Source organism: Chiloscyllium plagiosum, chromosome 23, assembly GCF_004010195.1.
Source record: "Chiloscyllium plagiosum isolate BGI_BamShark_2017 chromosome 23, ASM401019v2, whole genome shotgun sequence".
Lineage (NCBI taxonomy): Eukaryota > Metazoa > Chordata > Chondrichthyes > Orectolobiformes > Hemiscylliidae > Chiloscyllium > Chiloscyllium plagiosum.
The window spans coordinates 44,759,399-44,773,225 of NC_057732.1; the positions used below are offsets into that span (position 1 = coordinate 44,759,399).

At 42.7% G+C, this 13,827-nt stretch overlaps 1 protein-coding gene across 1 annotated transcript in view; it reads left to right on the top strand.

Moving 5' to 3' along the window:
* The first annotated feature begins 2,305 nt into the window (after positions 1 to 2,305).
* The window catches only part of LOC122561837 (rab GDP dissociation inhibitor beta), a 41,528-nt gene continuing 30,006 nt past the window's right edge, over positions 2,306 to 13,827 (top strand). Inside the window, exon 1 of the mRNA XM_043714064.1 lies at positions 2,306 to 2,505. Coding sequence (XP_043569999.1) covers positions 2,461 to 2,505 — 45 coding nt within the window. The 5' untranslated portion in view covers positions 2,306 to 2,460. The remainder of the gene's footprint in view (positions 2,506 to 13,827) is intronic.

The following is a 13,827-nucleotide window of genomic DNA, read 5'->3' on the forward strand; positions in this document are numbered from 1 at the left end:
TTCTAGTGCGATCCCATCCTTCCTATAATATAGTCACCAGAATTACAAAGTACAAAAAAAGCCCTTTGGCCCATTGAGGATATTGCCAAAACTGTGCTAAATATACTCTTGTTCCACTTTTCAGCTCTATAGGACCATAGCCTTGAACGTTATGACATTTAAAGTGAGTCTGGCATGGATACTAGTAATGTTTTTCAGTGCAGGAATTGAAACCATAACTTTGATGTTCTTAGCATTGCTCACTAGCCATTTCAGTTTACCAGTCACCAGTTATGGCCTAATGTGTGGAGACAGGCCATTCATCCAAACAAATCCACACCAATCCTCTGAAAAGCATCCCACCCAGACCCATTCCCCCTACCCTTTCCCTGTAACCCTATATTTGTCCCTGGTTAACCACCTAACCTACATATCCCTGAACATTATGGGTAATTTAACTTGGCCAATCCACCTAACTTGCACATCTTTAGACTGTGGGAGAAAATTGCAGCACTGGCAGAAATCCACGCACACACAGGGAGAGATTGTGTGCAATTTTTGAGAAGATTTGTAGCTCACGTTGAGGTTTATGTTGTAAGTTTGCTCATTGGGCTGGCAGGTTTGTTTTCAGACATTTTGTCACCATGCTGGGTAACATCTTCAGTGAGCCTCTGGTGAAACACTGGCGTTCTGTCCCTCTTTCTATTTATGTGTCTTGCTCTGTTAAGGTGGAAGATATCATTTCCTGTTCTTTTTCTCAGAGACTGATAAATGGGGTCCAAATCGACGTGTTCGTTGATGGAGTTCCAGTTGAGGTGCCAGGCCTTTAGGAATTCCCGTGCGTGTCTCTATTGAGCCTGTCCTAGGATGGATGTGTTGTCCCAGTCGAAGTGGTGTCCTTCTTTGTTTATAAGGATACCCGTAATAGTGGGTCATGCCTTTTGGTGGCTAGTTGGTGTTTGTGTATCCTGGTGGCTAGTTTTCTGTTTGGCTGTCCAATGTAGCATTTGTTACAGTCTTTGCAGGGTATTTTATAAATTACATTCATTTTGTTGGTTGTTGGTGTATGGTCCTTTAGGTTTGTCAGTAGCTGTTTCAGTGTGTTAGTAGGTTTGTGGGCTACCATGATGGCAAGGGGTCAGAGTAGTCATGGTGTGGCTAGAGTTTCTGGGCATGTTGTGTCTATTTGTTTGGGTTTGTTGTTTAAGAATCCGCAGACTGTGTCTATCAGGGAGAATGTGGAAACTCCACACATACAGTTGCCTGAGTATGAAATCAAACCCAGGTCCCTGGTGCTATGAGGCAGCAGTGTTAATCACTGAGTCACCGTGCCACACCCCATCACCCCCCAAGATACTATCAAATTATACAGCTCCATCATAATTTCCCTGCTCTTGTATTCAATGCCTCGATTAATAAAGGCAAATATACCTCCTTAACCACCTGTGTCTCCAGTGTGGCTGGAGCTGCTCTCAATTTTTGAGAATATTTGTAGCTCAGGTTGAGGTTTTGGATGTAGGTTTGCTCGCTGTGCTGGTGGGTTCGTTTTCAGACGTTTCATCACCATACTAGGTAACATACAAGGAAACTCAAATATATAAATAGAAAGTGGGCTACGCCACGGGTGCCTCAGTAGGAGGCTCACTGAAGATGTTACCGAGCAGGGTAACGAAACATCTGAAAACAAACCTTCCAGCTCAGCAAGCAAACCTACATCCAGAGCTGCTGTCATCCAGGTAGGTGGGGATTACATCCAACCCAAAAACAGAGAAGCTGCTGAAGAAACTCAGCAGGCCTGGCAGCAAATAGAGAAACAGAGTTAATGTTTCAGAGTCCACTGTGCCCCTCCTTTCCACAATCCCGACTTGTGCATTTGGACGTGAGGAATTGGGAACCTCAGGTATTCATCAGGAATACCTGATGAAGGGCTTTTGACCGAAACGTCGATTTTACTGCTCCTCGGATGCTGCCTGAACTGCTGTGCTCTTCCAGCACCACTAATCCAGAATCTGGTTTCCAGCATCTGCAGTCATTGTTTTTACCCTTTAGGAGATTGGGGAGGGCTGCCGAAGTTATCGATGACCACCAACCGTCAAGCGTTCGTCCGCACGCGGCCTGCCCATAGCGGCGGGAATACCATTGCGCCTGCGCAACCACACCTCCTTCCCACCCATCCCCTAAAACCTGTAGTTTCTGGAACTGAGGTACTTGACGGCTCATGGGCGGGGCGATCCACCGCAACGCGCCTGCGTTAAAGGTCCTCGGGTGCGGCAGTGGAGTTCTACGCATGCGCCTTGGAGCCTGCGTTTCCGCCTGGCAGGTTTTCTCTCCCTTACAAAGAGCGCGTAGTGCGCCTGCGCCCTGCTTCAGTGACGGGAGAAGGGGGACAGAGGTGGAGATTGTTCCAGGTCCGCGTTCATCGCCTTTTCTCTCTCTCTTTCCCCGAAATTCGGAAGAAAGAAGTAATCGCTCTCGGCCAAGATGAATGAGGAATACGATGTTATCGTGCTGGGCACCGGTCTCACGGTGAGTCTGCCCTCGGCTTTGATGGTCCGCTGCTTAGTGAGCGGTAAGGGGCGAGGCTGTTCGGCAGCGCCCGCCTAGGCCTCAGGCCTCTCTCCGCTTCTAGCTGAGTCAGGGAGAAGGGAGAGAGAAAGAGGGGGAGGGGAATGGAGAGGTTTGGGCAAAGGGATCAACTCCCGGTGGGGGAGGGGAGCAGAAGCTGTCTTTTCCCCCCTGAATTTACTCACCTAAGTCTCCCATGTAGGAGAACATCATCCTTTTGCTATTGCAAGGTTGCCGTGGCACGGTTTCTCTTTGGACACCGGAAGCTTGAGGTTGGGGAAATGGTTGGGTGATGGGAGCTCTTTGACTTTTTTTTTAAATATCTGGGCAGTGCATAGATTTTTTTTCGCATCAGCAAGGTGCTGCGGATACTGAAATTCAGAACAAAATGGTCGATTGATCGGCGGGTTTTGGCAGCAACTGAAATGTTCGGAAGAAAGGGCACAGTTGAAAATGCTAAAACCTATTTTCGGATACTGAGCATGTCCAGCGGTGTCTGCATTCATTTTCCCTGGTTTTGGTAATAAAGATGTCTAGAATGTGTGACCGCAATGAATGCGTGGAAGTTTTTACAGGGCAGTGCCTCCTAATTCCCAGCAGTCTGTCCACCATCTGCAAGACACGTATCAGGAGTGTGATGAAATACACACACACACTTGCCTGGATATGTGTAGCTTTTCCAACAACCCTCCATGGACTCGAGACCTTCCAGAACGAAGCCTATTTGACCAGCAAGAAAATCGACGTTTCGGGCAAAAGCCCTTTTGCTCATCAGATGCTGCCTGAACTGCTGTGCTTTTTCAGCACCACTCTTCCAGAATTTGGTTTCTCGCATCTGCAGTCATTGTTTTTACCTATTTGATCAGCAGCCCATCAACATTCAACTCCCTTCACTATTGGCGCAAAGTGGCAGCAATCTATTACTGTATGATGCACTGCAGCACCTCGCCAAGGATCCTTCAAGAGCAAGTTTTAAATTTGTGACCTCTGGGAATATGAGTTCATCTTAGTCCCACATAATCCTAATTTGGGATGAAATCACAATTCCTTCAGTTATTTTCAGTCACCGAAGTTGATAGCACTGTGCAAGTAAACATGTTGCCTATATTCCTAAATATTATTTATATACTATCTCTTCATGTAGACTTGTGGTGATCTGTGTTTTGGGTACAAATTATATCCTCATGATTCAAATCTGTTTTGATCAGTGCGTTTAGAGGGTTAACAGTTGATCTAGTTGCATAACAACAGGACTTCTGACCTGTTTTTCTGAAAATCAGTGAAATACAGTTTGAGCAACGCAATTTACAATTTATACCCCTCAGTTGAGTGCCAACATTGCAGCTACCATTCCTTCTGCCCTTCCATTAAGAAAACACGTGCATTGGTGATTGCATATTGTAGAAAATATATTTTAATTTTTCAGAAATAGCTATTCTACTATTTTAATTTGTCGTTGGATGCATTTTGATTTGGTTTCTGTTTAATAATTGAAAACAACGATTTAAAAAGTGAAAAAAATTAAACCCCTACTGTTTTTCTGAACAATGTGAAGGAAATGGTTAATGGTTCAGGACTTGGGAGTAAATGCAAGTTTGTGGTCAAGCTGTAAAAACTAACTACCAAGTTACCAAAACCAAGGCATGTAATATAGGAAAGAAGAAAATCTGTCGTCAAATACAACACTTTACAACTTATTATCCCAAGGTGCATCACAGCCAATGTATTCCATTTTGTGATGTGGTCGTTTGAAAATGTAGGGAAGGACCGTTGCTAACTTGCACCAGAAGACCCCACAAATTCTACTCAACTTGTTTTAATTGAAGGATAATGGCTGGGACATCAGGAAAACAATGTCTTGCCTTTCCAACAGATGGGTCTTAATTTCATTTGAAAGACAGTTAGAAACCTCATTGTAATGTGAACCCAGACATTGTTTCATTCCTGAATGTGCCACCATGGATGAAAACCCCAGTGGTTCAATGATGAGCACTGCTGCTTAACAGTGCATGGGACCTGGGTTCAGTTCCAGCCTCCGACTGTGTGGAGTTTGCACGTTCTCCCCATGTCTGCGTGGGTTTACTCCAGGTGCTCTGGTTTCCTCCCATAATACAAAGATCTGCAGGTTAGGTGAATTGGCCATGCTAAATTGCCCATAGTGTTCAGGGATGTGTAGGTTAGTGTATTACTCTGGGGTGAATGTGGGATAATAGGGTGGGGGGTTGGGGCAGGGAGAGGTGTTATTCATCAGAGGGTTGGTGTGGACCTGTTGGGCCAAAGGGCCTATTTCCACTATGTAGGGATTCTAGGATCTAGAACTCAAGACCTGGATGGATGCTGCCACTGAGTTGAGACTCTCTCCTGGAAGAGAAAGTGGAACAGATGGGCAGAACTATATTTAACAAAAACTAGTAACCACTTAACCCTCAATGTTGGGAGTAGCATTACCCAAGATGCACCAAGCAAATCTATCATAAGTGGAAGTGAAAAGCAGTGTTTGTCTGTTGGATAATGTAGTGCAGCTGGTACATGGTTTGATTGTGGAAGTCTGAGCTAGTCAACTCTCAGTTCTGCATTGAATTGGGACTTGTTTTGATTATCTATATTACGAAAGCACGCATTAGGATGAAATGGTTTCACAATTGCACTCTGTGATTTAACAAAACAATATTTAAAGGCTGTATGAAAACTCATTGTTATCTTGGTCTGTTGTTTGATATTTGCTTTAACTTTATAACTTCGAACTTTTGTATGGATTTAGATTAGCTTTGTTGCTGAAATCCAAGAATGCTGCTCGGTTAACCAGCCTTTGCATACCAGCAAGAGAAGGTGGTAAAGGCTGATGCAGTTACTGCATTTTAAAAGGCATCTGAATGGATATGTGAATAGGAAGCGTTTAGAGGATTTCGGGTTAAATGCTGACAAATAAGACTAAATCAGATTAGAATATCTGGTTTGTGTGTATGAGTTCAACTGAAGGGTCTGTTTCCGTGTTGTATATCTCTGACTCTAACTGCGCGTATTGCATGCATCTGATACTGGAGTGGAAGCATTGCAGTTGTCAGATTGTTGCAAAAGTAATTTCAAACATTTCAATTGTCTGGTGAGAGTAATGCATGTTGACAAGGTTTTTTCAAGGTTTTTAACAGCAAACTGCTAAATTTTAAAATGATTGTAAATGCTAAAACTTAAAATGTGCTTTGACAATTTGTTTTTTTTAATTTAGAAAAGCACCTTATTAATTTCCTTGCCTTTTTAAGGATCTATCGTTTTGTACTGATCATTTTGACACCACCTTAGTTGCCACATCAAAAATATTGTGCATTTAACATTGGGAGGAATTAACAGGCAAATTTCTTCTCTCCATTTTTTTTTGGTACCTGAATCACTAGAATCTTTGCTTTGAGTCTTTGTTACAGGTATACTTTTTATTATGTAGAACTTTTTTGGCTGTACAGATATGGTTAGCATTCAAATGGCACACATGGTAGCCATTTTGCACATTTGGCAATAGTGTATTGACTAGTGAATATCTTTTGTTAGTGGTGATACTGAAAACTTTGGCTTGAAAAATACACTTGCTGCCTGCATTCTACTATGTACATGAAGTAAAAAATAATCTAACTCTACTGCGGACTCTTTCATTGTAGTGACATCTTGAGTTCAGCAACCATTGGCAACAATTTCATTTTCTTGGGTCATGTAAATTAGGAAAGGGGTCTTGGAATATTTTAAATCGTTGAACTATGGGTTAGCAACGGTCCTCTTATTCATGTACCACTTAGTATTCTGCTATTTGTTTGAGCAAATAGATTAACCTAAATGTAACTAGTTATTCATTGCATCCCATATGGTGGTTGCCTTTGGTATTGATGCTTTTCTGCCTTGCTGTTATTTTAATTCAGATTGATTTGAAATATTAGCATTTTATCTGCAGGTCAAATATACCAATCACATAGCTCTGCCATCAAAAACCTTTGTTTTCACCTCTAATATCACTCAATTGTGTTTTGCCTTACTACCTTTGGCTGTTGAGCCCCATGGGTGGCACAGTAGTTAGCACTGCCTCTCAGCACCAGGGATCTGAGTTAATTTCCACTCTCGGTTGGCCATATGGATTTCCCCATGTCTGCATTGGTTTCTTCCACAGTCCAAAGGTGTGCAGGTTAGGTGGGTTGACCATGCTAAATTGTTCTAATGTCCAGGGATGTGCGGTCTAGGTGGATTAGCCTTGGGAAATGCAGGAATAGAAGATGAGTCTGGGTGAGGATTTCGGTGGGTCGATGTGGACTTGATAGGTTGAATGGCCAGCTCACACATTGTAAGGATTCTGATTTGTCCCATATTGTGATGTAACTGCAAATCAGATCTAAGTTTGATATTTGCAGCATCTGCTATTTTGCTCCTAACTTGTGTCAAGTTAAGAATATTCACATGTCTGCCTATTGTCTGGTCTGAGGCTGTTACATAAGACTATACTGCACTCTCCTTAAGGCTACGATCTCTTCAGCATAACGGGCACTTCCTTCCAACATTTCTTATCATATCCATGTATGACTAATTTTTTTCACATGTAACTCTCCATTATCCTATAAGAAGGATATTGTTAAACTCAGTTATATAGCACAGAAGCAGACTCATCAATACTGACCAAGTTACCCCAAACTAGTCCCACTTCCCTGCATTTGGCCTATATCCCTCTAAGCCATTCTATTCATGTACCTGTCCAAATGGCTTAAGTGTTGTAAGTGTACCTGCATCTCACTTCTGCAGTTCATTCTCTCTCAAACCACCATCTGTGTGAAAAGGTTGCCCCTCCGGTTCCTATTAAATCTCTCTTGGAGTTAAAAGTCCTCTAATTTTGAACATGCCTAACCTTTACTATTCAATTTATCCAACTGCTGAAGTAAAATAAAATGGTTAAAAAGAAATCTGCGACAGTAACTGTAAAACCAGACATTCAAGTACAGCAACTAAAATAAACAGGGTACAGAAATTGGCCAAAAAGCAGGTATCCTAGTAATACCTCAATCCAAGACACAGACAAGTCTGCCTAGAGAGAGGCCCTGCAAGATTCAAGACCAGAGAATTGAAAATGAGAGAGGTAGCAGAGTACATTAAGAAGTGTAAAAGGGCTGCTCAACAATACCTGAAAAACAGATCACCGCTAGACGCATAGGGCAGATGTGCCTCAGTAAAACAAAATACCAAGTGCATATTCTGGGCCAAAACCGGACACCCAGGGCCCAAAGCAGACCAATCAAAAGGGTTTGCTGTTTGCAAGCTATTTGAGGGGGTGCAGAAAAAATTTACAAGGTTTTGGTTGGCCTAGAAGGTTTGAGTTATAGGTTGATTTTTCTCCCTGGAGCATTGAAAGCCGTGGGGTGACCTTTATGTTTATAAAATAATTAGAGGCATGGATAAAATGAAATATTTTAAAAAGGTAAATGTAGAGGGTAATGGCTGTAGTATGAACAGCCAAGTTTTTGATATTGAGACTGGCTCTAATGCAACGAAGGAAACATTAGCTTCTAAGAGATTGATTGATTGTGTTAGGAGACTGTCTAGTCTATGGCACAGACAGACGTTTCTGTGGCCAGCAGTGAAAAATCAGAATGGTGTTGCCTCCCGAGTGCCAGGGTCAAGGATGTCTCAAGGGGAAGAGGGCCCAGCAAGAGGTCATTGGTTCCAATGTGTACAATGACATAAGGGAAAAGGATGAGATTCTGAAGGAAGAATATCGTTAGGTAGGAATTTGAAAAGGAGGTCCTTGAGTAGTAATAGCCAGATTACTCCTGGTGCTATGTGCTGGTGAGGCTAGGATTAGGAGGATAGAGCAGGTGACTGAGGAGCTGTTGCCTAGAAGGATTCACATTTTTGGATCATTGGAATCACTTCTGGGGTAGAAGTCTTCTGTATAAGAAGGACAGATTGCACCTGAATTGGAAGGGGACTAATATACTGGCAGGGAGATTTGTTAGAGCTGCTTGGGAGGATTTTAAACTGGTACGGTGGGGTGGGGGGGGAGAACCCAGGGAGATATCGATCTCTTTCCTCAGAGATGGGTACAATTGAGAAAAGTGAGTCAAACAGTCAAGGACAAAGCAGAGAGCAAGGTAGGACCGGTAATCAAATTAAGATTTGTAGCTCGGGTGCTCGTTGTTGTGGTTCTGTTCGCCGAGCTGGGAATTTGTTGCAGATGTTTCGTCCCCTGTCTAGGTGACATCTTCAGTGCTTGGGAGCCTCCTGTGAAGCGCTTCTGTGATCTTTCCTCCGCCATTTGTAGTGGTTTGAATCTGCTGCTTCTGGTTGTCAGTTCCAGCTGTCCGTTGCAGTGGTCCTGTGTTTACTGTGGAAAAGGACATGGAAGCTATAGAATGGAGCGAAATAGATGTCAACATCTTGAAAAATGTCCATGTTACAGAGGAAGATGTGCTGTTTGTCTTAAAGCATAAAAGTGGATAAATCCCCTGGACCTGATTAGGTGTACCCTAGAACTCTGTGGGAAATGATTACTGGGCCTCTTGCTGAGGTATTTGTATCATCGATAGTCACAGGTGAGGTGCCAGAAGATTGGAGGTTGGCTAACATGGTGCCACTGTTTAAGAAAGGTGGTAAGGACAAGCCAGGGAACTGTAGACCACTGAGCCTGATATCAGTGGTGGGCAAGTTGGAGGAAATCCTGTGCAATAGGATGTATGTGTATTTAAGGGGAGAAAGGGAGGTCTGCAGATGCTGGAGATCAGAGCCGGAAATGTGCTGCTGGAAAAGCGCAGCAGGTCAGGCAGCATCCAGGGAACAGGAGAATCGACGTTTCGGGCATAAGCCCTTCTTCAGAAAGAAGGGCTTATGCCCGAAACGTCGATTCTCCTGTTCCCTGGATGCTGCCTGACCTGCGCTTTTCCAGCAGCACATTTCCAGCTCTGTGTATTTAGAAAAGCAAGGACTGATTAGGGGTCATAAGCATGGATTTGTGCTGGGAAATCGTCTGTCAAACTTGACTGGAGTTTTTTGAAGTAGCAAAGGATTCCGGGCAGAGTAACATCCATGATCGATATGGACTTTAGTAAGATGTTTGACAAGGTTCCCCATGGTAGATTGGATAGCAAGGTTAGATCTCATGGAATATGGGGGCAACTAGCCATTTGGATACAGAACTGGCTCAAAGAAGACTGGAGGGTTGTTTTTCAGACTGGAGGCCTGTGACCAGTGGAGTGCCACAATGATTGGTGCTGGGTCCACTACTTTTAATCATTAATATAAATGATTTGTGAGCGTCAGAGGAATAGTTAGTAAGTTTGCTGATGACACAATTGGAGGTGTTGTGGACAGCGAAGAAGGTTACCTCTGGGATCTTGATCAGCCCATCTGATCAGCTGAGAAGGGGCAGAGGAAGTTTAATTTAGATAAATGAGGTGCTGCATTTTGGGGAAAACAGGGCTTGCACACTTAATAGTAAGGTCCTCGTGAGTGTTGCTGAACAGAGACCTTGGAGTACAGGTCCATAGCTCCTTTGAAAGTAGTGTCACAGGTAGATAGGATAGTGAAGAAGGCTTTTGGTACGCTTTCCTTTATTGGTCAGAGTATTGAGTACATGAATTGGGAGGTCATCCTGTGGCTGTACAGGACATTAGGCCACGTTTGGAATATTGGGGGAAGATACAAAAGAGACCTAAGGGTCGTCATTTTCACGCAGAGGATGTGTGTATAGAATGGGCTGCCAGAGGAAGTTGTGGACGCTTGTAAAATTGCAACATTTAAAAGGCATTTGGATGGGTATATGAATAGGAAGGGTTTGGAGGGATATGGGCTAGGTGCTGGCAGGTGGGACTAGATTGGAACATCTGGTTGGCATGGATGAGTTGGACCAGAAGCTATGTTTCCATGCTGTGCATTTCTGACTCTATGACCTGGGGGTAACATTTTCAGGCAGATGGTGGTGCATATATGGAATGAGCTGCCAGAAGTGGTGGAGGTGGGTACAAGTAAATATTTTAAAGGTATTTTGGGTATATGAATAGGCAGTGTTTTGAGGGATGTGGCCCAAATGCTGGCAAATGGGGCTAGGTCAGATTAGGATGTCTGGTGTGGAAGAGTTGATAAAGGTCTGTTTCAGTGCTGTGCGACTTTATTCTTTAAGCAGTCTAGCATATGCAGCTTTTCAACATTTTGCTGATTCACATTTTCAGTATAATGGCAGTGAAGTTATTTCTGTAAACTTGAAGCTTTGTCACAGAAAATGGTCTTTTTTGAATACAACTATTTTGAGAGTAATAGTACACAATGATGAGTACTTTTCACAAAGTTTTATATGTGCTAGAGGGAGATGCAACAAGATGAACTTTTTCTTGATTTTTATTGCTATAATGCAACCGAAATCCATGGTTCAGCATAGGCTTCTCAATTGTGCATTTGTGTACTGTTTTGAAACAGATGTGTATGTGTTTGGGATGAATAGAGTTAATATTGGTGTATACAGCTGAAGTAGAATTAACAAGGAAATAAAGTCCCAGACTTGCTAGTAAGTCTTGATATCTCCTTTTCAAAAGAAATCATAATTTTGAGCATCTTCATAATTTTGTGTAAGCTATAACTGCAAACTGCCTGTACATATCTATAAGGATTGCAATTGATGTGGTGGGTTTCGCTTCGGCGGGTCGGTGTGGACTTGTTGGGCCGAAGGGCCTGTTTCCACACTGTAATCTAATCTAAAAAAAAACTGCAAACTGCCTGTACATATCTATAAGGATTGCAATTGATGTGTGAGATTACTGTGCTGTCATGCTCTGCAGACAGGAAAACAGAACAAATGTGTAATGATTGTTGTACTTTTAAATATTGGGAATTGCTTTGAGATTTCGGTGTTAAATTAATATGTAAGGAATCTAATCAAATATTAAGAGTTTTTGATTATGCTTGATTTAACCTGAAAGGGTTGATGCAGGGCATGTTGCTAAGTGTGCATAGGGTATAAGCAGGTAGGGAAAGAGTTAAGTTTTGAGATGAGGTTCAACTGAGCATGACTCAACAACTTGCAGTTAACAATGGGGTACTGGAGGCAAGGGTAATGGGTTAACAAGGTGGGAAGGCATTCATTATGTAGAGCCATTTAACAATATTAGAAGCAGTCAGTATTTTTTTTAAGGTTTGTTGAACATAGGTGAGAAGTATTCATTGTGTGAAATTTTTTTCTGTCTTTCTGCCCCCTCTTACCAGGATAGATTTTTTTAAAAAAATCAGAGGAAAGTGCTATATTTAGTGCTTTCCTTGTGCTTGAACTGAGTGACTTCAAATAGCTCAGACCTCTTTTAAATTGGATAACCTAAAGATTTTAAAATGCTAGAACATGGACAGTTATAAGTATATCAAGACCTTGAGCAAAATCTATTTGGAAGGAATGGTTTTCTCATCAGAAATGTAATAGTCCTAACTGTTGCATTTCATGCCAATCAAAATGAATATTTGGATACTGGGATCAACAGATAAAGGGCAGGTACAGACTGAGATCATATGCTTTGTGAAATATGGATTTCGAACTATTGTCTGGCTAGAGAAGAAAATTGGGGGGGATCTAAGATGGTGGCGATCTGAGCAGATCACACTGCAGAGCTTCGCATCGTAGCAGGAGCAGGATGGTCCTTTAACCCACCCAACCCAGGTCATCAGGATTTCTTGGGGCGTTGGAAAGATTTGTGGAGCCCCAAGAAACATTGACTTGCCTGTATTTTCAGCTATCCAGAAATGCCTAAAAAAAGGAGCATCTGAGGCCGGGCCTGCAGCAGCCTCTGAGCCAATTACTCTCCAGGACCGGGTGAGCCATCTCGTGAGATGTTGGGGAAACAGATTGAAGAGAAGCTGGCTCCAGTCTCTCTCATGGTACAGAAGCATGCACACAGCTGGGAGACCTGGTGAAGAGGACGGATGAGGTGGAGCACGGTCACAGTGGTGGAAGCTGATGCCAGTTCATTCAAGGAAGAGATCCAAGCCCTGAGGACGAAGTTTCGTAATTTGCTGATCCAAGTGGATGGTCTTGAAAACTGGTAGGAGAAAAAACATTCGGATCATCGGTCTGCCTGAAGGTAAAGAAGGTGAGCGGCCTGCAGAATTTGTTGAAGATTGGCTTCCGCAATTCCTTGACTTGGAGACTGGCATGAGAGGATTGAAGATAGAGGGCTCACCGGGTCGCAGCATGGAGGTCGGGTCTGGGTCAACGCGCTCGTCCTTTCCTGGTGCGGTTCCATCATTACCGGGATAAGGAGAGAGTACAGAGGCTTCCAGACTCCAGGGGAAGGATCCAAAGGCCCTAATTTACAAGGGGTCTAAGGTCATGTTTTTTCAGGACTTTTCAGTGGCGGTGATCCAGAAACGAAAAGTGTATGATGGCGTCAAGAGAAGATTTGAAGGAGCTTGGGATTCAGTGCTCAGATATCCGGCAGTGCTTCGGATCTCCTTAGATGGATCCATGCATCTCTTTGACGCATCGGAGAAGGCAAGACACTTTGTGGACAAACTAACCTAATTTAAACAATTTGTAGTATCTATAGATATTGTTGCTTGGGTACGTGTTTATCATTCTGTAAAAGAAATGGAGGAAAACCGGTTGGAGCTTTGACTTTCCTCTCTTTTCCCTCTATTGATAGTTTGAGCCAAATTATGTCTGGTGGTGGTTAAGATGTAAAAATTTTTAAATTTCTAAGTTAGGACATACCCCACCCATCCTTTGGTATTTATTTGTCCATTTTTATAAATTTTTTTTTATTATTCATTGATATTCTATGGGGTGTTTATTCTTTTTAGCTTTGTGCTTGCGATGTGGCTCTAGCTGGGAGAAGTGAAGGTGGTTGAGATGCATAGATGCCTATTTATGGGCAGTTGGGAACAGGTAGTTGCCCCCTCCAGGCAGGAGGTGAGTTCCCCTACTCAGTGCTATTGGTGCTTCATATGTTGGTTTGTTTTCTGGTTTTTGGTGTTTTTTATTTTTAATAACTTATGTAGTTTTTATATTTTGTGGACCATGTGACACTAAGGCTCAGCAATTTGTGGTTTGGGTTCCTCCTCACTAGAATTTAAATATAATTGCAGAAGATTATGGCTAATGATTTGATTGTGGTGTACCAAGAATATCAAGGGAAGTCACTCATCAATTAAGAGGAAGAAGGTACTCTTGAATCTTAGGAGAAGGTGGATATTGCTTTGTTACAGGAGACACATTTGGATGACGAGCATCTGAAATTAGAGCAGAATGGCCTTGACAGTTTATTTTTCATCATTTAATACCAGAAG